Source organism: Empidonax traillii, unplaced genomic scaffold, assembly GCF_003031625.1.
Source record: "Empidonax traillii isolate 1590-97213 ecotype Southwest subspecies unplaced genomic scaffold, ASM303162v1 scaffold1425:size110638, whole genome shotgun sequence".
Lineage (NCBI taxonomy): Eukaryota > Metazoa > Chordata > Aves > Passeriformes > Tyrannidae > Empidonax > Empidonax traillii.
The window spans coordinates 39,260-66,095 of NW_020956618.1; the positions used below are offsets into that span (position 1 = coordinate 39,260).

At 50.0% G+C, this 26,836-nt stretch overlaps 1 protein-coding gene across 1 annotated transcript; it reads left to right on the forward strand.

The window, feature by feature from the left end:
• The first annotated feature begins 9,438 nt into the window (after positions 1-9,438).
• Positions 9,439-26,541, forward strand: LRRN1 (leucine rich repeat neuronal 1). Its single transcript, XM_027907233.1, has 2 exons — positions 9,439-9,499; positions 24,043-26,541. Exon 2 carries the CDS (start codon positions 24,275-24,277, stop codon positions 26,423-26,425), a length of 2,151 nt encoding a protein of 716 aa, XP_027763034.1. The 5' UTR covers positions 9,439-9,499; positions 24,043-24,274; the 3' UTR covers positions 26,426-26,541.
• The last annotated feature ends 295 nt before the right edge of the window (positions 26,542-26,836 follow it).

Below are 26,836 nucleotides of genomic sequence, written 5' to 3' on the forward strand. Positions count from 1 at the left end.
CTCTTTATTGGCTTCCTAAAGCAAAAGCCTCCAAATCCATCCCCCAGCAAGCCCCAGCTCTGAGGTTACATCTCCCTGCACTCACATTGCAATAATCCCTTTTACATTAAAAAATAATGAGCTTCATCTCATTTGCAGATCCTTAAAAGCACCGAGTCCTGTGGTCACTTGGCAATCTGAATGCACATCTCATAAATAGTAAATGAAAACAGAGCTCTCTTACCTTCCCCCCGAAGCAGGGCTGAAAGCTGGGCAGTCCCCCAGGGGAACAGGTTCCTTTCAGGAAGCTTTCATTCCAGAAGGGCTGCAAATCCTGCCCAGGGAGGCTTGTTTGGGGCAAGACAGAGGATTACACTGGACATTTCAAATGTTTGTTCCACTACTCCCATCTTGATAAACCTCCCTAGAAATGTAATTCTTTCTTGCACTGGAGCAGTGCCAGAGCTCTTGGTAAGACCCAAATCAGTCATTTTTATGGGGAACCTGCACAAGTGGCTGTTTCACCAAAGAGCAAATTTGGGAAGCATCTCCAGCCCAGCAGAACAGAGCAGCTCGCTGGAATGGGCGCCTCAAGGCAGCTGCAACCGGAGAAATGAGATCTGGGATACAAAGCTTGGCCAAAAAAATAGTCTCCTCTGTTTTCCCCCTTTCTTCCTAATATACTTGTTCACTTCTTATGTAATAAAAGCTCCCCAGAACAGGCAGTCCCTCATTAGGGATGTGTGTGTTCTGCCAAAGCTGTGGGCCAAGGATGAGGTTACTGCAATAATGTGCTCAAGACATCAAGAATAAATCTATTACTTGATTTTTTAAAATAAAATAAAATAAAATAAAAAAAACCAACAAACCACAACTCTAAAGAAATGCCTTTAGAATTTAATGGATGTGAGACCAATTGGATTTTATAGGAGCAGGATCTATAGAAGCTGCTCTTGCTGGCATCGCTGCTCACCGAGGGAGAGAACGCTCTGTAAAGTTCTGTAGGAAATCCCAGGAGTCATGGCTGGCAGGGGGCAGAGGGAGATCCAGGGCTGTGGGGGCTTGGGGGGCTCCCCTGCTCTGGGATTCAGTATCCCAGCTCCTCTGCTCTCTGCATTCACCTTTGGAATGTTATTTAAAAGCAGCGCATTCCTTTTGATTGAATTTACCTTATGGAAAAACACCTTCCCAGAGTCACAGCTGCTTCTACAGAATACTCATATTTATTTAGTAAAATAATTGGAAAACTGCTCGTTGTTTAGGTACAAAGTCATTTCCTAAGGCCCATGTTTTAAAGTCAGATAGAACAGCCTGAGAACCTGTCACTCTCCCACAATTTCTCCTGGATCTCAGGAACAGCACAGAAATAAACCATTGTTTTAAATCATCATGGCTGAAAGAAGCCGTATTTTTGTTGTCAGAATCTTGAACTGGCTCTGCCCTGATGCCCCATTTGTTCCCTTGGCCCAGATGAACAGATCAGATTCTAATTTCTCCAGGTGGGGTTGTGCCCCCACAGCTGCCCCTTTGGAAGGGCTGTGCTCCAGCCTGGGAATGCTCTGGCAGAGCTGCCAGGAAACCACAGGGAGCATCAACAGGGGAGGGAGGAAGAGGGGACTCCGAGGCTTTGTCCCCGTGGTTAATGACTCGGGGGGGAGGTTGTGCTCACGTTAATTGGCTCCAACCTGCAGCCCTGAATGCAGGAACAGCAACCCCCTTGGCTGCTGGAGGAGGAGGGTGGGAGCAGCAGGGATGGTGTCACTCCATGCCGGGGTCCTGCACGGACAGGACGGACACAGGGAATGCTGGGGGGATGTGCAAGGAAAGGCTGTCCCACTGCTGGGCCAGGAGGCACCAGGGTGAGCAAAGCTCAGGCCTCGTGGCACTTCTGTTTCCTGGACAATGGAACTTCTGATTCCAACTGGAATTGTGTTCCACTCAGCGCGCCGGAAGAGCCATCAGTCCAATCCCCTCCCTGGAGAGCAGGAGAATCGTGGAATCATAAAATCCCACAATGATTTGGGGTTGAAGGGACCTTAAAGCTCATCCAATCCCACCCCTTGCCATGGGCAGGGACACCTTCCACTATCCCAGGTGGCTCCAGCCTGGCCTTGGACACTTCCAGGGATGGGGCAGGCACAGCTTCTCTGGGCAACAAGGGAGAAACACACAATTTTTGATCTTTTTGATTGAACATTTTCTAACCCCGAGGATTAGGGGTGCCCCTGATGCCACCCTGGGGCAAAGAGGAGCAGCTGGGTGTTGGGCACAGGCTCTGTCCTCGCAGCACCAGCCGGGTGGGATGACCTGGAATCGCTGCCATTCCCTTTGGGAGGGAACTGCTGCTGGTGCTGCTCACTCAGATCCCTCACACACAGCCCTGCACTCACAGCCAAGCACATCCTCAAACATTCCCCTGCAAAGCACTCATGCAAGGAAAGGAAATTCCCATAAACCGCCCCCTTCCCAAGCACGAGGCACGTTGTGGTGTCTCATTTCAGCTGCAGCCCTTCCCACCCTGCACAAACAGCCTCCCCCTGCCCCCTGCCCAGCCACCTTCCAGGCCTCCAGGATGCAGTGCAGCTGATTAAATTTGTACTACAGCCTGGAGGAGGCTTTAATGTGAAGATCAGGGAAGCAATCACGCACCTGGCTATTTCTGGATGCCCTCCGGACATTCCAGCTCGGTCCCACCGTCTCAGTGTGTTTGCAGGGTTTATGCAGGGAAGAAATAATGCAGTGAAGAATTAAAGGTGTGAGATCAGGTGTTACACTCCACTAAACACTCAACTCAATTTTTATAGCCCACTTGGGTGGTACCCGCTCTTCACATCAACTAGCCCAGGTCAACTTTCCTGGCTAGCTCCAATTATCCTGGAGAATGGGGTGGGTTGGAAAGGACCTTAAAGACCATTTCATCCCAACCCCCCTTCCAGGAGTAGGGACATCTTCCACTGCACTGCTTAGAAGATTAGTCACTGATCTCAAGGCAGCACATCCCACAAGGTTATCCCAGAGGTGTGGAACACGGGGCTGAGTATTGATAATTTATTTTTATTTATGTAGGACACGGCACTAACACTGACATTTCTAATGTGTTTGGAGCATTATCCAAACAGAGGGATTTTTGCCTGCTTAGCATTACACATTATGCATCTGTCCTACACTGTGCCAGCTTTCCCTGCCGCTGGATTTTCACAGTGGTAGGAAATAACAGGGATAAAGGGATTAAAAAGCAATGATTTCCAGTAAAGCCTTATAGGACATGTCTGCTATGATCTCAGCTTACTCGTCTCCTCTACACCAGTAAAACACTCTCGTAGTAGACAGATTTATGGATTAAATGCAGACAAGTGTGTAAAATAAATATTTTGCTTATAGCTTCTACACACTTTCCAACATTCCCTGTGATTATAATGGTTTCTGAAGGCTCTTTCCAAAGGGGTGATTTGCAGTTCAGAAGTTAAAATCAGGGCCCTCCTCTGGCTCCGGTGCCAGCGAAAGGTCAGGATTGAAGTGCAGTGTTTAGCAATTCCAAATAATTGTATCCAGACTTCAAACACGCCGTGCTTTGTCACAGCTGCCACTTAAGGTCAAATTGAATTTAAATTCTGTTTATCTTTGTATTAATAGAGCTACAGTTCAGGCTAAGCCATGAGGAACTCAGAGCAGTCTCTGCTTCCTCCCAGGGAGGAAGAGCAGAGGGACTGAGGGCACTGAGGATCCACAACCACAGCACATGCACATGGAATGTGTTCACTGACACACTGCAGAGTTCCCACGGTATCCACTGACCTCGAGCACGAGATTTGTGCTGATTCCTGGAGTGAAATGGATTTCCATCAGACTCAGATCCCTCCCCACACATGGGGAGGGTGACCTCCCTTACCTGCTTTACCTTCTTGCTGCTCTCCCCTGGCCACAAACCTTTGTCTCAGAGGTAGAAGGAAAGCCATAAAGGAGGGGTTTGGGGTGTTTGTTGTTTTTTTTCTAAACCTGCCACTAAGCAGCAAGCACACAGCCAAAATTTTAAATGTGTAAGTTCACAAGCTGCACAGTAATTCCATTTATTTCATCCAGAATCGGGAAAAAAAAATTCCCCAAACCGCAATCCTTGAGGTGCTCTACTCTAATACACAGAATTGGTGAGGAAAAAGACCTCGGTCTGAGCAAGGAACATCCCACTGGGGATTCCTCTCTAACAGAGCAGGTCTGTGGAGCTACAGATGTCAACTCAATTCCTCCCCAGGTCCAGGAGCTTCGAAGTTAATTTCACACTAAGAAGGTTTCAACAAGCAATACACGGGAAAGAAATACCCTGAAAAAGAAATATTGAATTCTTGGACACGGCCAAAATTTTCAAGGTAGAGAAGCAGAGGGGGAGGAAAGGGGAGCAGGAGATGGTTTTTGAGCTGGACATACTGAGAGCAGCAGCTGAGTTGGGTGGGAAGGAATAAGTCTGCCCAGAGAAGCTCCTCCACATCCTGCTCATAAGGAATTGCAAATTCAGCTCTTAAAACCCGAGCTAAGCCCAGCTCTCCGAGAGCTGCACACTCAGCCTTGTCTGTGCCCAGCCTGTGCTCCAGGAGGGTTGAGAACAGCAGGTTTTCGACTGGCTGCACCCAGGGCATCACTTCTTGGCTCAGGAGATGCAAGGGAATGTTTCCAGGGCTGTTCATCCATTAGCACGTGACAGGAATCGAGTGGACAGGAGCTCCATGCTCCGTGGGTTCTCACTCTTACTGCTGCAGTAAATACAAAAGATGTGCTTGCAATGGAGCTCCTCAATTGTCTTTAAGGAGCTTTGGCTTTCTAAGAAGCTTTGGGGGGTTCCTTGCAAAGTGATGAAAGGAGATTAGAGTCCCTCCTCATGAAACATTCACACGACAGATCATTTGGGGGAAGAAACATCAACCAAAAGAAAAAGCTTCCCAATTAATAAAACATAAGAGAAGTGAGATGGAATAGCGTGTGAAAGGAATGACCTGCTTTAAAAACACTGCTGGGTGTCATCTTAACTCCTTAATGCAGAATTCCCCACATAAACCCATCCAGCTGTTCCCATCTGCCTCTGTGCTGTCACTACCAGGAGGGGGAACCACGACACCCCTGCTGCTGGAGAGCTGCTTCACTTCTCCCGGAAAAAGAGAGCAATTCCAGGAGTGATGCAGGTAGAAGGATCTTCCCAGGACTGAACTGGGTGTGCAGCAGCCCCTGGTGCTGGTGCACTGCTGCTCCCACCCAGGTGCTCTCTGTGGTCCCAGCTCACGTGATCACATCCCCACTCTGCACCTGCAGTCACCCACCCCACTTGTGCACGCAATTATTATATCTGCATGCATAATTGGGAATGCATTATGCAAATCACCAGTTATTGAGGTAATTGGTCATTGGCTTACACAGTTACTGGTGGGTAATTTGCATGTGCTGTGCTGGTCCCTTTCTGAATAAATCCAGCATACTCAGGCAATTCTGAAAATAAACATCCACATCCAAACCCTGGGCGAAGAGAAAACCTTGGTGGCTTCACAAGAAGTGTCACCCACACTAAGAAACCTGTAACAACACTCCAACTGTAATATCTCTCTCTCTGCCTAACCCACAAACAAGCCTTCAGCAAGAATCCTTCTCCAAAAATTCCAGCTGACTGCTGCAAACCGTGCTCACAGACTTATTTCCATCTCCCACCCATCGGGAGCCGCTGCTGTTGGGACACGGCAAGATTCTCACGTGCCCGGTAGCAAATCTTTTTTATTTTTGACAGTGCCCCTACTACCTGTCAGTCCCACTTGATATTTCAGTACAAAAAGGCACTTTGGGATCCCGTAGCACAGTTCAGGGGATGGATTATGCACACACTGGGACGTTAAGCAGCTTAATGGCAGGATGTCTGCTCCGAGAGAAAAGGCAGCGACGTGCGTGACAGGTCACCCAGAGCTCCATTGTTTTATTATTATCCTGTCTGAGTTGTTTAGACCCTTTCAAAGCTTTAAAGCCAGGCACTGTGAAGACACCCACCAGCAGACAGGTCTCTGTCCCAGAGCTGCAGACAGGGATGGGGCAGTGCAGGAGGAACGGACACGGGAATGGAGCGGACACAGCGAATGTCACTCTCCCTCCACAGCACTGGAGGGATGAAGATGAACCAGGGAAGCAGCTGAAGGCAAAGACAATGGAGGAATAAGGGCTGAAGTCAGAGGGTACAGAAGGAGAGAAGATGAAAAGAAAGAGGCAATCAAAAAGGGCAATGTCCAGCCCAAAGGGTCATAAATCTTGTATTTTCCTGGGACCTTCTTTTTCAAGACCCCTTGGGCAGGAGTGTTTGGGAGAGCACTTAGTTCTGCCTGATACTGATAACAGGAAAACATTTTCGAGATTGTACCTCAACCAGCTCATGGGTGATGGCATGGAGAGGAAAATCCACTGCCTCTCTCCCTGAGTGCAAACCTTCCCCTTAGTCCAAGAGGTCCTGCAGCAGCTGCTCCTGAGCGGTTGATACCTCACAGCCTGGGAGAGAAACAACTTCCACTGCTCTTCACTGCACAGAAACACTCATTTGCATCTTGTAGGAATGAAAGACTTTTTAATTTTCCTCTCAACATTATTGTGACGTTTCACAAGCTCCTCATGGATCTTGGAAGGGAGAGGGGCCTGTTGTGTGTGTAATTTAAAACAGGGAAAGGCTGGAAAGGAGAGAGCACTGCTGCAGTGACAGACAAGTGTTCAGCTGCTCATGAAAATTAAAGCCAGAGAACACTGTCCCCTGGGCAGTTCCAGACCCCTGGCTCTCCTCTGGGCTGTACAGACACAGGAGGGGACCAGGAGCCTCCTGGGGAAGCAGAGCAGCCTCACAGCAACACCATCAGTAGTGTGTGTGAGAAATAAGGCTCAGCCAGTTCCCTCAAACCCCAGTGCCCGTTAGGAGACAAGGAGGGACCTGGAACCACGTGAAAGGATGGGTTTATTTTGCTGAGAGAGTGAAAATAAATCCCCTGCCCTGAAACAAAGAGCTGGAGCCATTCAGAACACTGGATTTTCCAAGGTACATCCGCTATTGAATTACTTCCACATCAGGAATAAGTGATAGAAGGGAAAGGAACATCCAGACGGATGAGAACAGGCCCTGTGGAAGGAAAAGCGGCTTTTTGGACATTGATGAGCTCCTTCTGAAAATTCAATTTCCTTATGGATGAAAAACTTCACTTTTACTGTTACTCAGATGACCTTTTGGGCTCCCAGAAAAAAATTCATTGCCCTGGGAGGAAATCTGAAGCGTTATGTGCAGACTGTATTTGCCACGTGTTTAACTTGTTGTTAACTCATATTAAAAACTGTTTAACCAATCTGTAAAATCATTTCCTGGGAAGGTGCCACTCTGGGCCACGCCTGGGGGAGATGCTGAGCTCAGCCTGATGAGGAACCAGCACCTTTTCATCCAGGCTGTGCTCAGGTGATTGCAACACTTGGTGCAGGGCTGGAGGGTGAACGATATCTCCAACAATTATCTGTCAATAAAAGCATCAGTGCCTGTTGAGGAACACAGAATTGCCATTATCTTAATAGAGGGCACGAGGGATGAGGCAGCACAGCACCACCCAGCCACAGCTTTGCCTTCTGTTGGTTAAGGGAGTAATAAAAAAAAAGGCAGGAAATAAAGGTTTTAAGGTATGAAGAAAAGCTGGGTTTTTATACCAGTGCCAAAACTTCAGCCAGAAATTCCTTGTCTAATACAGGTTAATTGTTCTTAGGGTCGGACTGGAAGCTCCATCCAGGGCTCCTGGGGAGCTGAGCCAGGGAAGGGGGTGAGGAGCGAGGTCAGGATGAGAAAAGGGGCAGAAATGGGCAAGTCAGTAACTCCAAACTAAGGTAAATGAAAACAGAGCCAGCAAAGCAGGAGGGAAGGGGCAGTGGAACATATCCAAGAGCTTACCCAGACAGCTCTAAATCCACGAATTTCAGGCTCAAATGACTCCCAGGGTTCACAGAATCACAGAGGTATGGAACAGCCTGAGTGGGAAGGGACCCACAAGGAGCATCAGAGTCCAACCCCTGGCCCTGCCCAGGGCACCCCAAATCCCCCCCTGTCCCCAGAGCATTGTCCAAACCCTCCTGCAGCTCTGGCAGCCTTGGGGCTGTGCCCACTGCCCTGGGGAGCCTGTTCAGTGCCAACCACCCTCTGGGGGAAGAACCTTTCCCTGAGATCCACCCTGAGCCTGCCCTGACACAGCTCCAGCCATTCCCTGGGGGCTGTCCCTGGTCATGGGGAGCAGAGATCGAAGCTGCCCCTCCAGTGCCCCTTGGGAGAAGCTGCAGAGAGCTGTGAGCTCTCCCCTCAGTTTCCTCTTCTCCAGGCTGAACCAGGTGGACATTGTAGCCTCTTTTTCTCCAGGTTAACTCATCAATCCCTCACTGAGCAGCCCTGGATGACACCCATGCCATCTCAGTTGTGGGGCACAGCGAGTTCCCGTCTCCATGGCTCGAGGTTTTGCTCTCCACGCAGCACAGAAACCCCAGTGTTGGAATCCTGGCAGGCCACAGCACTTTGTCACTACCCTTGTGTGCCACTTTTAATGAAGTTTGAAAAAATTTAGAAGCAAAGGGCAGGTGGAAAGATCCCTGGCGGGTCCACGCTCTGCCTCAGACATGGGTTATGTGTGTTATAACCCCATGTTATGCGATGGCGACATCGTCACGGTCAGGTCATCCCAAACAACTGCACAGTGTGCCAGTGACACGGCACGTCCTGCAGGGCAGCACTGACACTGCCCAGGGGCTGGCAGGGGCTGTTCCCCCTGGACCAGGGATGGACAACTGGAGATCCGGGTACCCCAGGGGCTGTTCCCCCTGGACCAGGGATGGACAACTGGAGATCCGGGTACCCCGGGGGCTGTTCCCCCTGAACCCAGGGATGGACAACTGGAGATCCAGGTACCCCAGGGGCTGTTCCCCCTGAACCAGGGATGGACAATTGGAGATCTGGGCACTCCAGGGGCTGTTCCCCCTGGACCAGGGATGGACAACTGGAGATCCGGGTACCCCAGGGGCTGTTCCCCCTGGACCAGGGATGGATAACTGGAGATCCGGGCACCCCAGGGGCTGTTCCCCTGAACCCAAGGATGGACAACTGGAAATTTGGGCACCCCAGCATCCTCTCCACGGTTCGAGGGGGGCGGGGCCATGTCCCGGTGGGCGGGGCCAGGGGGGCGGGTTCGCATCTAGCCCCGCCCCTCGCAGCCGGTGGCGGCGCGGGGCGCAGCCAATGGGCGCTCGGCCCGTCACGTGACCCGCGGCGCCTTCCCAGGTGCGCGCGACAGCGGCTCCAGAGCGGGCGGGACCGGCCCGGGAGAGACCGGGAGAGATCCGGGAGAATCCCGGCCGGGCGGGCACAGGCACAGGCACAGGGACGGGAGCTGGCCGGCCACTCGCTCACTCACCCACCCACCCGCCGCCCCTCTCCGCATCCCGGCGCAGCGGCGGATGTGCAGCCCCGGGGGAGCCCCGCGGGAGCGCCCGGCCGGCGGTGAGTGCGGAGCGGCTCGGGGCAGGCAGCGGGACCCGCGGGAGCTGCGCGGGTGCGGGCGCTCCTCTGGGATGCGTGATATGCGCTGGGATGCGGTGCGTTCCGCTGGGATGCAGGGATGTGCGCTGGGATTCGGTGCGGTGCGCTGGGATGCGGGGATGTGCAGTGGGATGCGGGATGGGCGCTGGGATTCGGTGCGGTGCGCTGGGATGCGGGGATGTGCGCTGGGATGCGGGGATGTGCAGTGGGATGCGGGATGGGCGCTGGGATGCGGGGATGTGCAGTGGGATGCGGGGGTGTGCCGTGCACATCTCCCGGGCAGAGCCCGCGGAGGGAGCAAAGTTTGCGGCGGCGGACGCGCCCCCCGGTGCCCCCGGGGCTGCCGGGGGAGTCCCCGCGGGCTGCGGGGTTTCGGCCGCTCGGCACCGCGCCGGGACCGCGCCGGGGCTGCGGGGTTCGGCTGCAGCATCGCCCGCCTCCTCCCCCGCGGGCGCTCCGCTGCCCCCCGGGCCGGTGTGGCGGTGGATCGCGGGTTTGGGGGGCGGATCGGTGCCCGGCTGCCGGCGGTGGGCGCGGGGCTGGCGGTGCGGCAGCGCTGCCCGCGTCCCCATTTGCATGCGAATGGGAGCGGATCCCGGCAGATGTCCTGCCTCATCCATTCACCCGCAGGAATGCGAGCAGACAAGGAGCCTTCAGTGTGACAATGGCCCTTCAGAAAGCGGCATAAAGGCGCAGTGTGAGCGCGGCCGCGGCTCCGCCGCCTCCTCCCGCGGCCGCGGCTTTGTGCGCGGGGCGCTGCGGGCGGAGCGGCCGCTCCGCACCTGGGGCTGCGGGACCGGCAGGGCAGAGCGCGGGGCACGGCAAGGATGCTCCAGCGGGGCCCGGCCGCACCGCCCCTGCGCTCTGGGGGGTGGGATTTGGGGAGTCGGGTACCGAAAAGGTGCGGGGAGAAGCGCGGGGCGGCCGCGGATCTTCACCCCTGGTCTGGCGGTCCCCTGCCCCCGGTCTGGCTGTCCCTGTCCCCCCGAGTTTGGGGGGCTCTAGCTCGGGGTCTGGCGGTCCCCTCGGCCCCCGGGGTTGGGGTCTCTCGCCCCCGCTCTCTCCCCGCGCAGCCGCGGGCGGACAAAGGGACCGACCCCTTTGTCGCCCCTGTCAAAGGGCCCTTTGAGCGCGGGGCCGGCCCCTCTCCCTGCAGGAGGAGGGGAGAGGACGAGGCGCTTTGTGCCTCGGGCTCAGCATCACCGGCGCCGCACAACAGATGCTGGCCTGCGATTTTAGCTCTGCCCCAAGTTACTCGGGGCGCCTTTCCCACCAGGCGATGAAAGGGAAAGTAACAGAATTAAACTCGAAGCAGACAATAATGTTGTCCAGAGGTGAGAGATCACGCACAGGGAGCTTCTATTTTTTTGTCCTGGAGCTGTGTGATAGCTCCCCAGTAATGAAGAGCGTGATAGCCCTTCAATAAAAACTAATTTGTGAACCTTGAAGTCTTTTCCTTACGGACTTAAAGGGTCCCTATAAAAGGAACATGATCTTTCTGAAGGAGATCATAAACCTTTTCTGGTGAATAGCTCAGATGTACCCAGGGTTCCCAGAGGGCTTCCAATGACCCAAGTCACACGAGGCATCAGTCCCAGTGCTGCCCAACGGATCCTACCCAAGTGTGTCCCAAAGTCTTGCAAGTTGGAAATTGCAGTAATTTAAAAGACAGACACGCTGAGAGGGAGACAAACCAATGCCCAGAGCTTCCCAGATGGGAGGAGTGAAGAGGGCAGGACTGTCCTGCCCCTCAGCCCATGGCTCTCACCCCCGGGGCAGGGCACAGCTGGTGCCTCCGGTGCCCCCGTCCCTCTGCTCTGCAGCCACCTGTATCACTGCCCCGTGAACTTCAGCCTCGACAGCCAAAAGTTACCTGCATGACCTTGCACGTGGTCCCTGCAAAATGATCTCTCCCAGGAGGCGTTTTGGACTTGAACAGACCAGTTAACTATGGTGACTGTGAAGTCCTTTTCCATTTACCTGGAACAGACACAAATAACGGTACTGGTTATTAAAGGAAGGAGGATTGTGCATCAAGTTGTACAGTTATAAAAGGATAACCAACTTTTACTGCCATAAATAATGCTGAGCATGTCCAGACTTGGGCTGCAGAAAGAAACTTCTTTTGAAGCTTCAGGGGTCTGACCAGGGCTCAGACAACCATGGAGGTGCCAGAGCCCGGGTTTAAAACCAGCTGGCCAGAGAAGCTGTGGCTGCCCCAGCCCTGGGAGTGTCCAAGGCCAGGCTGGACAGGGCTTGGAGCACCCTGGGCTGGTGGAAGGTGTCCCTGCCCATGGCAGGGGTGGCACTGGGTGGGCTTTAAGGCCCCTTCCAGCCCAACCATTCTGTGATTCCATGGTTCTATCTGTGCATTTGGTTCCAGCTCGTGGAGCAAATGGGGTCCTTTAAATAAGCCCCGTTTCAAGCTCTCCCCTCATCCCATCGCTGTCCCCGTGCCCAGAGCTGTGCCCATGGCCACAGGTGGGGTGGGGGAGGCTCAGCCCATCCCAGGGGATTCTGCAGCCCTTTGTTCCACTCCCATCCAGTATCAGGGCACTGCAGGAGCCAGGGAAAACTTTTCCTGATGGGCTGTGTTCCTGCTGGATTCCTGCTGCAGCTGCCTGGCTGCTGCTGCCAAGGCGGGCGGCAAATTCCCTCTCCATGGTTTTATTTGTAGGGACACTTAAAGCACCTTGGATGAATCATAACCTGGGTCAAGTATTGCTGGTACTGCAGCTCCCACGGCTTCATATTTACTGGAAAGGGGATTTATTTGCATTACTGAGCCCGCAGGTTTCTTTTTTGTTGTTGTCAGGGATGATGTAAACTCCCCGAGTTCATTTAAACGATGTTTTAAGATGATTTTTTTTTTAAATTTTTTTGTATCAATTATTTTGAAGCTCTTATTCCTGCTAGTGATATCGATGAATGAAAATAATAAAGGGTTTGTTTGCAGAGCTGTGTGCCACGTTAGTTCTGCCTCTTCTGGAGCTGCTCCTTCCCCAGGCTCCCCTTGGAGCATATGCCTGGTCCCAGGCCGGGCTTTGTGTCAGGCACGGGCACCAGAAGGAGACAAAACCAAAGGAAAAGCGTTCAGTGACATTCGTAGAAGAGTGCTGGTTGTTAACAGCGTTTATTTGACTTTATTTTTTTTTTTTTTTTTTCAACCAGCAAAGTAGCAAGACGCTGAAAATATTTACTGAGGAGCCCAAGATTCCCAGAAATCACCCCCCTCTCTCCCCGGGCTCTGTCGCCTCGGAGGTGCCCGCTCTTTGAAGGCCTGATTAATATAGATGAGTTGTAATTTTGTGACCAAGCCATCCTAGTTCACATATATTATTCCACTGGCAGACATGTGGTCCCCACAGCTGTCCCCTCATTTGTGTATGAAATGGAAACACTGGTGGCATTTGTAGGTTACCATAGCTACACGAACAATACACGTGTGAGGCTTCATCCTGCCAAGCTCCAGATTTTTTTTTCCTGGCAGACATTTTGTAGACAGGGAACTGAAGAAAATCTATGTAAAGTTTTTGGGAAGCGCAGAGATCCCTCCCTGCTCCTCTCTCTTGTTTGCACGAGGCTGATGGACAGGGAACCTGCCTTTCAGCCTCTCCACCCCCGATTTCTGCGTCTCCTCCCAGCTGGAATTGCCATCATGGAGATGCAGGATGCTCCCAGGAATTGTGAGAGCAGTTAAGTCGTTACCAGGGTCGTGCCTCGAACACATCCTTCTTAAAAATAAGTTGTGAGCTCTGCACACAAGGGGACTCTGGAGCTGGGGTGGTTTGTCTGTGTTATGAGGGCTGGCAGTGCCTGTGGGGCTCCTGGGAGAGCAAAGAGGTGGGAAGGAAAGGAGCCAGACCCCACATCTGCTCTAGCAGGACAGAAATCCGAGCAAGGCCACTGCAAAAACATCCATATTTTGTTTGTTCTGTCTCTACAATTAACGTGGCCACCATGGGAAGAAAGATGGGCAAGAGCAAAGGAAATCGTGGAGTTGGCTTAGGAACTGGTTTTTTTTGGTCTGTCACAAACTGGTAGCTAGTGGTGCCTCCCTGAGGCTGGGAGGGCTTAAATTCTGCACAGAGACCCCATGGGACACCTTGGCCAAGAACCAGTCCCTGCAGATGTGCTGAGTTATTCAAAGACCTTCCCAGCCTCCCTCTTTTCCTGTAGCTGAGTAATTAAGTCCTTCACTAATGGGCTCCATAAGGTCAGAGCAGAACACTCCTCCATGCAGGGCTGAGAGGTCCCCACCTGAAAGTTCTCCTGAACCCCATTCTCTTATTCTCTGCTGCTTCAAACCCTGCAACTTTATTCAAATTTGGTTTGGCTCTTTAGACGTCCTCTTTCATTTCTCTGCATATGGCACTGAAGGAAAATACTGGACTGGCCTATTTTGGTTTGGCCTAATTCTCCTCCTGAGGAAGGCAGGACAAGTCTGTGGCATCAGTGGGAACAAAATTAGTCTCTGCCCTTAAATTCTACTGCAAAATGTTTTTCCAGGTTCACCCTCTATTCATAAGACCTTAATGTGGTGATACAAGCCAGCGTTTTCTCGACTTTCCATCTGACTGAATTATTAACAGAGCAGGCCCTGGTTTTTACCTGGAGCACAGTTTCTAAAGATCAAGTATTTGCAGTGGTGTATTACCTTTTTCTTTCCTTTTTAACTAACAGAAGAAGGCAAAGCAATTGCAAGTAATGGGCTTGAAAAATTTAACAGGGTGCAGTACTGAGAATGCACAGAAGTTATAAAAGTGTCATGGAGAAACAGCTCTTTCCCTTATTTTATTGGGCACAACAGTCTTGCTCAATAATTCCCTGTCCTGAGGTGCTGCCCTTCAGTCCCCAGTGCTCACCCTGGGCAGTATTTTCCCAGCCACTCCTCAACCTGAAGTGGTTTAACACAGGGGCAAAGCTTACTTTGGGGTTTTAGTTGGAAATCTGAGAGGTTGTCAGTCAGCAACTCGTTTCCAGCTATTTAATTTAACTAACTCTGGTGATTCCAGCAATTCATGCATCTGTCAGCTCTGATTAGAGCAGCAGAACCAAGTGCTTTTGGAAGCCAAGCCCCATCCAGGTCGCTGGCAGGTTCTCCTGGCTGGTTCCTGCAGCGCTGGGGGTGAATGTCCCCCCAGTGCCTGGGGAGCTCTGAAAGACAAGATCCAGGGCCTGGAGAAGCCCTGGAGCCCAGGGAGATGTGCCCTGGGTTCCTCCTCCACGCTGGATCTGCAGGACACTCCTCAATGCTCTCACTTGTCCAGAATTTGGTAGAACCACATTTTACATTTTTTTTTATAAAATAGCAGTCGAAGCTTGGATTGTCCTTTTGTAATTTGAAGATGTTTATCGTTGCTACATTTTCTGTTATTTCATGCATCACATCATTTATTTGATTAAGCAAGTCCAGAAGTACCAAGTAAATTCATACCTTGCATGTAATTACTGGGATGCAGATGAGCCACTGATTAGCCTTGCTACATTTTTAAATTACAAATGATCCATCATTGTAAAAGAAGCAGAGTAAATATTGGCAATTCCAGAGCTCCACCACTCTAATGGGCATTGCAGTGCCCTGTAAATGCATTGAAAAATAACTTATTTCAGCCACAGAGGAACAACCAGTTGCAAAAAAAGAAAAGTTTTTAAACTGCTGCTTGAAAATAGATCCTTAAAATGGTTTCATCACAGTTTTTAAGCACTGAGTAAAACCAGCTCAGCAACCTGGGCTAGTGGAAGGTGTCCCTGCCCATGGCAGGGTGGAACTGGATGAGCTTGAAGGTCCCTTCCGACCCAGCCCATCCTGGGATTCTTTGGAAGTTCACTGCCTTTCTCTCTCTGCCCCTTTTGCAATGAGTCTGGTTTATGCACATTAAACATTACTGTGCCCAAAAGAATTGCTGTAATTAGAGAAACATTTTATCTCTAAAGCATCAATAACTTGAAATTTTAAGAGGAAAAACCTCTCCTATGTTCCCTGCAGTGGGCAGCAGTTTTAAGCACTGATGAAATAACCCACCCCTGGCAAACCTGCTGAGCTGACCCTGAGCAGACTGAGGGCTGAAGGTGAAGGCACAGTTTATAGGGCTGTTCTTAAACATCCAATACATTAAATAGGAGGTATTTTCTCTCTTTCTTAACCTCATGAACTTCCCAAAGCAAGACTGACATCTGTTTTCTGCCTGAAACAACGTTAGTTATCAAAATTTAGGTGACAGTTGGGATAAACAGAAATAACTAAATGAGGGCTGTGAATATTCCCACCATTCCAGCTGACTGAGAAGGTCCAACCCCAAACCTGTGGCTGCTGAATGGAATTAATTCTCTCCCTTCTCCACTCATTTGAGCTCCAGATCTTTCCCTTGGTGCTGACAGCCTTTATATCAGATCTCAGCACCTCCCCTGCTAAATCCATTTACTCTGTCAGTGGTGTGTTCACAGTCGTCCATATCAGACCTTTCAACTCAGTCTATGGGTTTATTAACATTTATATCCAAATATAGCTCAAAAATAGAGAATTTGATTTTGTAAGCATAAAACTCTTAGGAAAAAAAATCAATAACAGCCTGTTTTATTCTGAGGGCTGTCAGCACACTACATGTAGAAACTGTGTAGATACAGATCTGGGCTAATAGTAAAATACAGTTTAATACCTAATCACTAATAATTGAAAAGTTAACACAGCCACAGGAAACAGAATTATCAAAATAAGAGTGTAACAAGGCCCAGAAAAAGAACTTTTTCCTGATTGAAGATAAGCAGTTGAAGCTCTGTGCACATGTAATTTTTAATAACAGGCCTTATGCATTCCCTGCAGCCACCAGTATTAAGTTGATTTCATAAATACCCACCCAGATCCTGACTCAGGCTGGGTTTTATTGCTCAGCTCCCGTTCCCAGCAGAGGGTTTTGGCACCCTTTGTGGTAGTAACAGCTCTGCACACACGGGGTCTTTCCCGACTGTGGGGGATCCTGACTGACTCAGAAAACTGGAGTTTGATCTAGAACTGTGTGGGAAGCAAAATAATCACACACTGCCAGAAGCCAGTCAGCAGAAAGGGAGGAAGAGGATTTTCTGTAACTTTGTGAAAATCCTGGGGAGTTCTGGCATCCCTCTTCCTCCTGCTGAAAAGTATTTCTCGTGTGCTCCTTATTTCCTCATTTCCTTATCATTAACGCTTCCCTTCCGCTGGCCCTGGCTCCCAAAAAGGGAATTCTACTCCAAAGTCCAACCCAATCTCTTCATGCCCTCGTTCCTCTTTCAGAGCTATTTCACTTTTTTTTAAAATTTATTTATTTTCTTTGAACCGTGCTGATTTTGATAGGTATTAGGAAGCAGAGATTGAGCTGTTCTGTATGGAATCCTCGGGGGCTTGGTGGCCTCGGGATGTTCAAGATCCTTCCATGTGGTTATGACATCTCAAGCATGCCAAGAGTTAATTTCTTGATTATGTGATTATTATGTTAGAAATATATTGATTATCTGATCAGAAGCTGCAGCAGTATTTCCTAGTCTGGGTCCTCTTTCGTTCTTCAACCAGCAGATACTAAATGCCAAAAATAGTTGGAATAAGTCTTCCAAAACTAGTTATACTCTGTGAATTTTAGATGCTGTCCAAGCTAACACCAGTTGGGTTTGAATTCTCCCCTGCATGTAAAACACACAAAAGGCTGGGGATGGGTCAGAGCACACAGAGGTGGAAAAGGAGAGTTCTCCATCCCCTGCAGGTCAGAGCAGGAGGGAAGAGCTGCCAGGAAGGCCTCAGGAAACTGGCTTTTTAACCTGGCAGTGGAATTGGTTGACTCTGGGGAATGGTGCTCTAGTCAAACAATCTGACCTGGTAATTCCATGGAATGAGGACAATAATCACAGATCTGACTCTTCCCCATGAAAGAAATCAAAGCTTTGCTACTGCCTGAATACTGAACAGGGCATGGAACGAGCCCTGGGCAGCAGAACAGCCCAGATATTCCCCAAATCAAACCATTTTAGGAGGATAAACATTGTAAGGAAGTGGATGATGAGCTGGGTTCCCAATGTCAGGATATTCCTGCTGTACAAACACATCTCTCCTTTCAGGTTCTCGGGGCTTTGAAACGGCTTTATGAGTTTTCTCTTTCCTGCAGCAAGAGCCAAGCAGCCTCTCTAATTTGACAGCCCCCAGGTTGGCAGGCACCTCTTATCCCTGAAGTTTCTGTGTGACTGGTTAATGGCAATCAGGGAGATTTCCAAGCAGATGACAGAAGCTGGGTTGCAGTTCTGAGGGGGATTTGACGGGCCATCAATCCCCCTGCAGGGGATCCAGCCCCTTCTGCTCCAGAGCAGGCTATGAATGAAAACCTTTTTTCCCCCCTCTCCTGCAAATTTACTTCAGTATTTTAATGAAAAACATTGTATCAGATGCGAGGCTGAAGAATAAAGCCCAATAAATTACACATTTTCAGGATTTAATATGCTGTGTCTGCGGGGCAGGCGTTGTTATGAATAGGATGCTCTTTGCAGTTCTTTGGGGGAGATAAGAGTAGTAGTTCTCAAAAGAACACAGATAAAGCAGTCTAAGGTTGTCTTGGGATACAGCAAATCACCTTCTCACCAGAGCTTTCCCTAAAATTAAACACTGACTTTGTTTTGATGGACTGTATGTACAGACAACAAGAAAAAGAAGGCATTATTTGCAGGTAAAAAAACCCCCAAGCCTTAAATATTATAAATCCCCAGGGATGTGTCTTGAGGCTCTACACCACCATTACATGTCCTACAGGCCCTTGTTTTCGTATTTCCTTTTAAGACCGAGCTCCCACATCCAGATTTTGGAAGCTCTTTCAACTGACATAATTTGCAGCTTGATTTGTCTGTATTTTACCCAGTTCAGACCTGGAAACAGCTGATTTCCTGATGGCATCGGAGACTTTAAAAACCTCAATAGAAAAGGCTTCCTATCAAGCACAATTGCTCAATATTTGTCTAAATAGACAGGAGTGCACTTGGAAATTTAATCCCTGGGAAAGGAGCCCATTCCATAGGTTAGCTGTAAATATCCTGGATTTAAACTCCAAGTCCTCTTTCTCTAGGCTGCCCAAGGTCACTGATGCTCTTGGAGTGAGGCTGATTTTAGTAACACAGCATCTGAGAGCAGGTTTAGTGCTGTGCTCACCCTGTGATTTGGTGGTGCCCCTCTTTCAGTGCCTCTCCCTCCCAAAGCCCTGAAGGTGCTTTGCTCACCTGGAGCACCTGAAACACCAATCCCTGATTTCTCTACACAAAACGGGGGGTACAGAACTGCAGAGTCTCTGCTGGAGCTCAAAGCAAAGCAGGGCCTGTTTTACCACCACATGCACACAACATCCTGTCCTTGAGCTTGTCCAGCTGCCTTCCCCTGCCTGCAGTGATCCCAGCCTTCCCTGCCTTCACTGAGTGATCCCAGCCTGGGCTCGTTATGTCCCAGTCCATCTCCAGAGTTGCTCCCAGTGTCCTCAGACCTTCAGCCCAGATCCTTCCCAGCCCAGCCTCTCCCAGTGTCCCCCCTCTAACAGGTCCTTCCTTCCACAGAACCACAGGAAGGGTCAGGTTGGAAGGGACACCGTGTCCCATCTGGTCCCACCTCCCTGCTCCGGCAGGGCCAGCCCAGAGCACACGGCTCCAAACCGTGTCCAGATGGTTCTGGAATGTCCCCAGTGAGGACACCCCCTCTGGGCAACCTGTTCCTGCCCAGCAAAGAAGTTCTTCCTCATGTTCAGGTGGAACTTCCTGGGCATCAGTTTGTGCCTGTGGCTGGGCCCCCCGAGCAGAGCCTGGAACAACACCTTGTGTTGATCCCAGTCTGAATTCGGTGTTCCTGGTTCTCCCTGAAGCTCCAGCAGTTGTTACCCCTGGGCTGTCTAACCTGCATTCCCCCAGGACCCCCTGGATCCAGGCTGCAGCAGCCCAGCACAGGTTTTCCCAAGCTGATGGATGGGGAGGTGTTGGTATGGCAGCAGTTCCCAAAGGCTGGAATGGGAATGCACAGCCTGCACCAGTCATTAGCAGAACATTAGCACAGACAATTTTCCAACAGACTAGCTCCGATGGAGAAATCTGGGAAAATGTTTCTGTGGAGAGATGGGAGGAACTGGGATCAGTGTGTGCTCCTGGCTCGCAGCAACGGCAGAATAAATTGCTTGTCTTAGCCCGAGGTAATTTTCTTTGTGGATCTGATCCCTCCAACTTTTCCCTCAGCACATCCAGTGCAGATGGCTCCTGACCAAAGCCTGGGTGATGCTGCTGCAGTAGAAAAGAAGTCTTGCAAGAATGACCCACTTCAGTGAGGAGAGGGAAGATTTCCTGTGGCAGCATCACTGTTCCAAAGCAGACACCCAGATATCCAAGTGCAAACAATGTTGTTTCTCTCTTCAGTGATTTTTAACAGTGACCATTAATATACAGTTGTCAGAGAAGTGACAACACTTTGTCTTCCTACTACCAAGCAAAAGTGCTTAATAACTGTTCTTTTTAGCTGGCAGGTTAACTGGGAACACTTTTAATGAACAGTTTATTTCATGCTTGTCCCTTCATATTCTCCTCTCGCTGCTCTGGGGGCTTTGGAATGTTCTTTTTCTTTGGATCACCCAACCAACCAAACAAACCCTTCCAGAGCCACCAGCCAGGCTGTGGCTGGAGTACACCCCTCTTCCCAAGGGAAGCTGCAATGAAGGACCTGACACCCACCCTCGTAATCTTGGGCCAAACAAATTCTCACTATCAACCAATTTTTCAGAACCTTGGGGGAGAAGGGATTCTTGGACAAACCTCTCCATGGCATCTCCAGGATGGGAGACAGGAGTGGTGCTCGTTTCTGTCCCCAGGGAGCAGGAACAAGCCAATATCCCAGTCAGCTGCTGTGGCTTTGCTGGTGACAGAAATGTGGTTTCTGACTGCCCTGGGTCCTGGGAGGTGCCATGGAAAATGCATTTACTGAGCTCTGGGTAAAATAATTCCCTCCGTATCTCTCACATAAAATTAGCCATTATTTCTGCTGCTATCAAGTTACCAGCTGTTACAACTGCTGTTGGGGGCTGCAACACTAGAAAATAGGAATTTAACAAATGAGAGGGAAGGCAGAGAATACTAAAACCTTTCCTTCACACACTTGGTGTCTCCTGAAAGGAGCTGTAACACCCCCTCCTGTTCAGGGGAAGTTTCCTCACCCACCATTTTCAAAAGACATTTTTAAGACAGAATTAAAAGCAGTGCCATCAGCCACGTGTTAATATTAAACACCATTTTCAGAAAAAATCCCAGCCAAATCTGTGCTAGGACTGTGCTGAGGGAGGACATTTAGAGGACAGATATTTGCCTCTGACCCCGAGAGCCCAGAGCTGCTGCTCTGCCCCTTCCAGCGTTCCTTTAGGAAACATTCCCTGGCCTTCAGCACTCCTGTTGTTCTCCATTCCCTCTCACCAGTTCCAGTGGGAGCTGGGCACTTTCCCAGGAGCCAGCCCTGGTTTATCCAGATGGGCTGGTGATTATTCCCTGGTGACTGTTTGGAACTGCTCGCTGTCAGATGTTGTTTTCAAAGCCTGGTTGTCCTCCAGCTTATCCACACACAAAAAATATTCCTACAGACGTAACTCGTCTAGTTTTTATGAAAAGATGTGATTAGCATGGCAACAGTAGAGTTGGAAAAGACCTCTCAGATCACCCAGTCCAACCAGCACCACCTTGTTCTCCACTAACCCATGTCCTCCAGTGCCACATCCCCACATTTTCTGGACTCCTCCAGGGCTGGCGACTCCACCCCTGCCCTGGGCAGCTGTGCCAGGGCTGGACAACGTTTTCAGTGAGGAAATTTTCCTGATATCCCATCTAAACCTCTCCTGGCACAACCTGAGGCTGTTTCCTGTCATCATTACAATTCTAGACAGGACCTCAGACCCTGAGAGGAGTCCAACCTTGCAGCACCACAGTCCTGCAGCAGAAAACCTGGGGCTGTTTTATTCCCTCAGACATTCATTGTGCAGAGGGGTCTGGCCAGACTGGAAAGCTGAGGATCCAGGGGCAGAGGGACAGTTTTGGTGACCTCTCTGCTGCCTCTTTAGCTCTGCTCAGAGCGAGGGATGAGGTTTTACACATCAGAAGGAGCTGAAGAAAAGGTCCAGGACTTGGAGTGTCCCTCACACCAGCACAGCACTGATGGACTGGAACACGTGGAGCTGTTGGAACTTACTCTGTGATTACCCTGGATTTTCATTTATAGGCTCATCCCAGCTGCCCTGGGCTGGGGGAGGCTGGAGACAGCAATGTGCAGGTCGTTCTAAACAGCATTTGCAGTTAAAGAAAATTAAATCCATTTGCAGGAGAAAATAGCTGGAGAAGAGAGGGAGTTGCTGTAACTTGTAAAATGATATATTTGCAGTGATCATAAACCCAGAGCTCTGTTCAGTAAACCCAGAAATGCCTTCTTACCACAGATGAACAATAACTGCCACGTGCAAGTAAGAGGATATAAATATTCAACAAAGAAAGGATCGAATTGGATTTTTTTTTTTTTTTTGCACCATCTAGACATGCTCTGACATATTTTAAAAGAATCTTTGAAGTCCTTTTCAGGCAGTTTGATTTTTCAGAGTATGATATGATTCCTATAGATCCAGCAGGGCTAAATCAGCAGGAGAGCATCATTAGAGCCCTCAGGTGTGTCAGGCACGGACTCCTCTCTTCACCCACGGAGGAACCAGGTCCAGGAGAGGCTCTGGGGGCACCTCCTGGACCTGCCCAAGATCCTCACTGGGTGAAAACTCTGCACTATGAACTGGCAAATGCTGCCATTTGAAAGGTCTGCAATTAAATCAATTAACCCCCAGCTTTCATCAATTTTCCTACAACTGCCTGGGTCGGCTCAGCTACAAATGTGTTGCTGTTGAGGGAAACATCCCTCAGTCAGCACAGCTCGCTTTGTTCCAGGCTCCACCACTCCTGGTAACACATTCCCAACTATTTCCATCCCGTTAGGCTTTGATTCTTTAATGCAGTCAATGTCTCAGTCAATTCTTCCATCAGTTGAAAGTTATTAGGGAAGGAGTGTTGGTTTTACAGCGTGTTTTCCCCTCTCCAGCAAAGCCTCTCATTCAAGTCTCAGAGAAAATCTGACTCCACAGGGTCAAATCCTTTCTGCCTCCCATTCCTCCCTCCCTTCCCCCAAAGCACAACCAGAATAAAGAATAACAGTGTAAGAATAAATGTGCAAGTGGTGTTTGGTGGTTCTACCTACAGCACTGTATCACAATCTGAAATAAACCACTCTCATTTCATTATTTAATATGCAGATCAGATGGGGAAGAGTGTAGTACAAATGGCATTCCTGTCACCTCTATCCACATGACTGTTTTAAACCTATTTTTAAAAGCTGTATTTAGTTTTGTTATTTTATATAGTACTACTTTTTGTGGGCTGTGACTCAGTTGAGGCTTCACTGCACTTTAATTGACCAAGATGCATTTTCCTGCTTTCTGCCATTCCCGTTTCTCACTGTTGTGTTCCCTCAGATATCCCAGAATCACAGAGTGGTTTGGGTTGGAAGGGACCTTCAGGATCATCTGGTGTCACCCCCAGGGGCAGGGACACCTTCCACTAGTCCAGGTTGCTTCAAGCCCTGTCCAGCCTGGCCTTGGACCCTGCCAGGGATGTTTTATTTATCCCTGTTTGCTTTACTTACATAAAAAGACAAAACTTTATTTTGAGAAGTCTCCACTGCAGTCACCAGAGCAATTTCCCAGTAAATGAGAATGAGAAAGACTTTACTGAGGGGTTTTCCTGGATTCTGTGTTTAAAGCCCCTCGACACCCCAGATGATCTGAGGTACCTGGACACTGGTGGGTTAATTTAAATGGGCTCTTGCATGAAGAACTTCAGGCTAAGCAGATATTAAAGTGCGGTTTACACAGCAATCAGGAGTTGTGGTGACCAGTCCATATGATCCCAGTGCAGTACAAACAGCTCAAATAAGGGCACTACATTCATTTAATCAAATTTACTGTTATTGTTTGGTGCTGAGCTGGATTAAATCTAAGCTGTTATCTGGAACTGATTTGATTAACTGGGATGAATTTTGGCAAAGTTCATATGCATTTAGCTTCAAACTTACAAACCAACAGCTTCCTGAGCCTTAATTCCTGAAATCCAAGCTCGGGGACAGCCCTGGCACTGACTCCCTGGGGACTGTGCTCCCCAGCACACCCTCCTCCCTCAGCACTTCCCAAACCACTCAGACAACTGCTGCAGAGCCAAACAGACAGCTATCCCAAAGGTTTAGCTTGAGATAATTCACTCAGATATTTCCCATGCAACACCAAGGAGGGAGTTCCAAACCCTGCATAACTTACGGGTCCAGAGCGGGATTTGTGTAAGAGATTGGTGTTAAATCATGATTGTTTTCAGGTATTTTTCTTCAAAGCTTGAAGAAACTAAATAATAGATGAACTGTGTATGAGCTGAGCATAACATATACCCTAATCTGTTTTCAGGAACATCTTCAGACACTGATTTGCAGAAGATTCTGGAGCACAGAGGGGAAGCCGAGGGTCTTCAGAGCGTTGCTCCTCTTCTCTAAACTCAGCCAGTCATCTTTCACCTTCTGGATGTCCAAGCCTTTCACCTTACACCTCAAGCTTTACATTTTCTGCCTGCTACGGGATCAGCCTCTCCCTGTGGTGGGATTTTAGGGAGCTGGGGAGCTGAACTCCCTCTCTGGCCAGCATGGCAAAGGTGAGAGCTGTTTTAACTGTGTGCCACGTGGTGCTGGAATTGTTACTGAATTCATTGACTGAGTCTTCCATGCAGAGCAGTGAATGTCCCCAGCTCTGTGTCTGTGAAATCAGGCCCTGGTTCACACCACAGTCCACGTACAGGGAAGCCACGACGGTCGACTGCAACGACCTCCGGCTGACAAAGATCCCCAGCAACCTCTCCAGCGACACCCAAGTCCTGCTGCTGCAGAGCAACAACATTGCAAAGACCACGGACGAGCTGCAGCAGCTCTTTAATTTAACAGAGTTGGATTTTTCACAAAATAACTTCACAAGCATCAGAGATGTGGGGCTCTCAAATCTCACCCAGCTCACCACTTTGCACCTGGAGGAGAACCAGATCACGGAGATGACCGACTACTGCCTGCAGGACCTCTGCAACCTCCAGGAGCTCTACATAAATCACAACCAGATCAGCAGCATCTCTGCAAATGCATTCTCTGGCCTGAAGAACCTGCTGAGATTGCACCTCAACTCCAACAAATTAAAGGTCATTGACAGCCGTTGGTTTGATTCGACTCCCAACTTAGAGATTCTCATGATTGGAGAAAACCCGGTGATTGGAATACTGGATATGAATTTCAGGCCACTCTCAAATTTAAGGAGTCTGGTTTTGGCAGGGATGTACCTCACAGACATTCCTGGCAATGCCTTGGTAGGCTTGGATAGTCTTGAAAGTCTTTCCTTCTATGACAACAAATTGGTAAAAGTTCCTCAGCTTGCACTTGAGAAAGTTCCGAATTTAAAATTCCTGGATCTCAACAAAAACCCAATTCATAAAATCCAAGAAGGGGATTTTAAAAACATGCTCAGGTTGAAAGAGCTCGGGATCAACAACATGGGCGAGCTGGTTTCTGTCGACAGGTACGCTCTGGACAACCTGCCTGAGCTCACAAAGCTGGAGGCCACCAACAACCCAAAGCTGTCCTACATCCACCGCTCGGCGTTCCGCAACGTGCCCGCCCTGGAGAGCCTGATGCTCAACAACAACGCCTTGAACGCAGTCTACCAAAAGACCGTGGAGTCCCTCCCAAACCTGCGAGAGATCAGCATCCACAGCAACCCCCTCCGCTGCGACTGCGTCATCCACTGGATCAACTCCAACAAAACCAACATCCGCTTCATGGAGCCCCTCTCCATGTTCTGTGCCATGCCCCCCGAGTACCGGGGCCAGCAGGTGAAGGAAGTGCTAATACAGGATTCCAACGAGCAGTGTCTTCCAATGATCTCCCACGAGACCTTCCCCAATCACCTCAACCTGGACATCGGCATGACGGTGTTTTTGGATTGTCGGGCCATGGCGGAGCCGGAGCCAGAGATTTACTGGGTCACCCCTCTGGGCAATAAAGTCACCGTGGAAAGCCTCTCTGACAAATACAAGCTGAGCAGTGAGGGCACCTTGGAAATCTCCAACATCCAGGTGGAAGACTCCGGGAGATACACCTGTGTCGCTCAGAACATAGAAGGGGCTGACACCAGGGTCGCCACCATCCGCGTGAACGGGACGCTCCTGGACGGCACCCAGGTCCTGAAAATCTACGTCAAGCAAGCCGAGTCACATTCCATCCTGGTCTCCTGGAAGGTCAATTCCAACGTCATGACCTCCAACCTGAAATGGTCGTCGGCCACCATGAAGATCGACAACCCCCACATCACGTACACCGCCAGGGTCCCGGTGGATGTCCACGAGTACAACCTCACGCACCTCCAGCCCTCCACGGACTACGAGGTGTGCCTGACGGTGTCCAACATCCACCAGCAGACGCAGAGGTCGTGCGTCAACGTCACGACGAAGAACGCGGCCTTCGCGCTGGACATCTCCGACCAGGAGACCAGCACGGCCCTGGCGGCGGTGATGGGCTCCATGTTCGCCGTCATCAGCCTCGCCTCCGTCTCCGTTTATATTGCAAAAAGGTTCAAGAGAAAAAACTACCACCACTCACTGAAAAAATATATGCAAAAGACCTCCTCGATCCCCCTGAACGAGCTCTACCCTCCCCTTATTAACCTCTGGGAAGGGGACAGCGAAAAGGACAAGGACGGCTCTGCGGAGACCAAGCCCACCCAGGTGGACACATCCAGAAGCTATTACATGTGGTAACTCAGAGGATATTTTGCTTCTGGTAGTAAGGAGCACAAAGACTTTTTTGCTTTATTCTGCAAAAACCACGAGTCGAAGACTTTTGTATTTTTGCCTTTGCTGGGGCGTGGCAGAGCGTGGGGTGGGGGGCGTGGCAGGAGTGTTCCGTACAGCGTATCGCGGCGAACGGCAGCTCCACCCGCCTTCCCACCCTCCCGTATTTTATATTGGTTTCCTTTTTTTTTTTTTTTTAGTTCTTGTGCTCACCTTACTGCTGTTCTAACTCAGTGCTGACAGGGGAGGGAGAGGCTGGGTGGCCCCGCTCCCGAGCCAAGGCCAGTTTGGGACCTGCAGTGACGGGGTTTGTGAGCCCGCTCGGAGGACTCGGACCTGGCAGAAGGAGACCCTGAAGGATGTTAGTTGACTGTACTG

Bases quoted from the DNA above. Each gene is read 5' to 3' on its own strand.
- LRRN1 (XM_027907233.1), top strand. From the start codon at position 24,275: ATGGCAAAGGTGAGAGCTGTTTTAACTGTGTGCCACGTGGTGCTGGAA.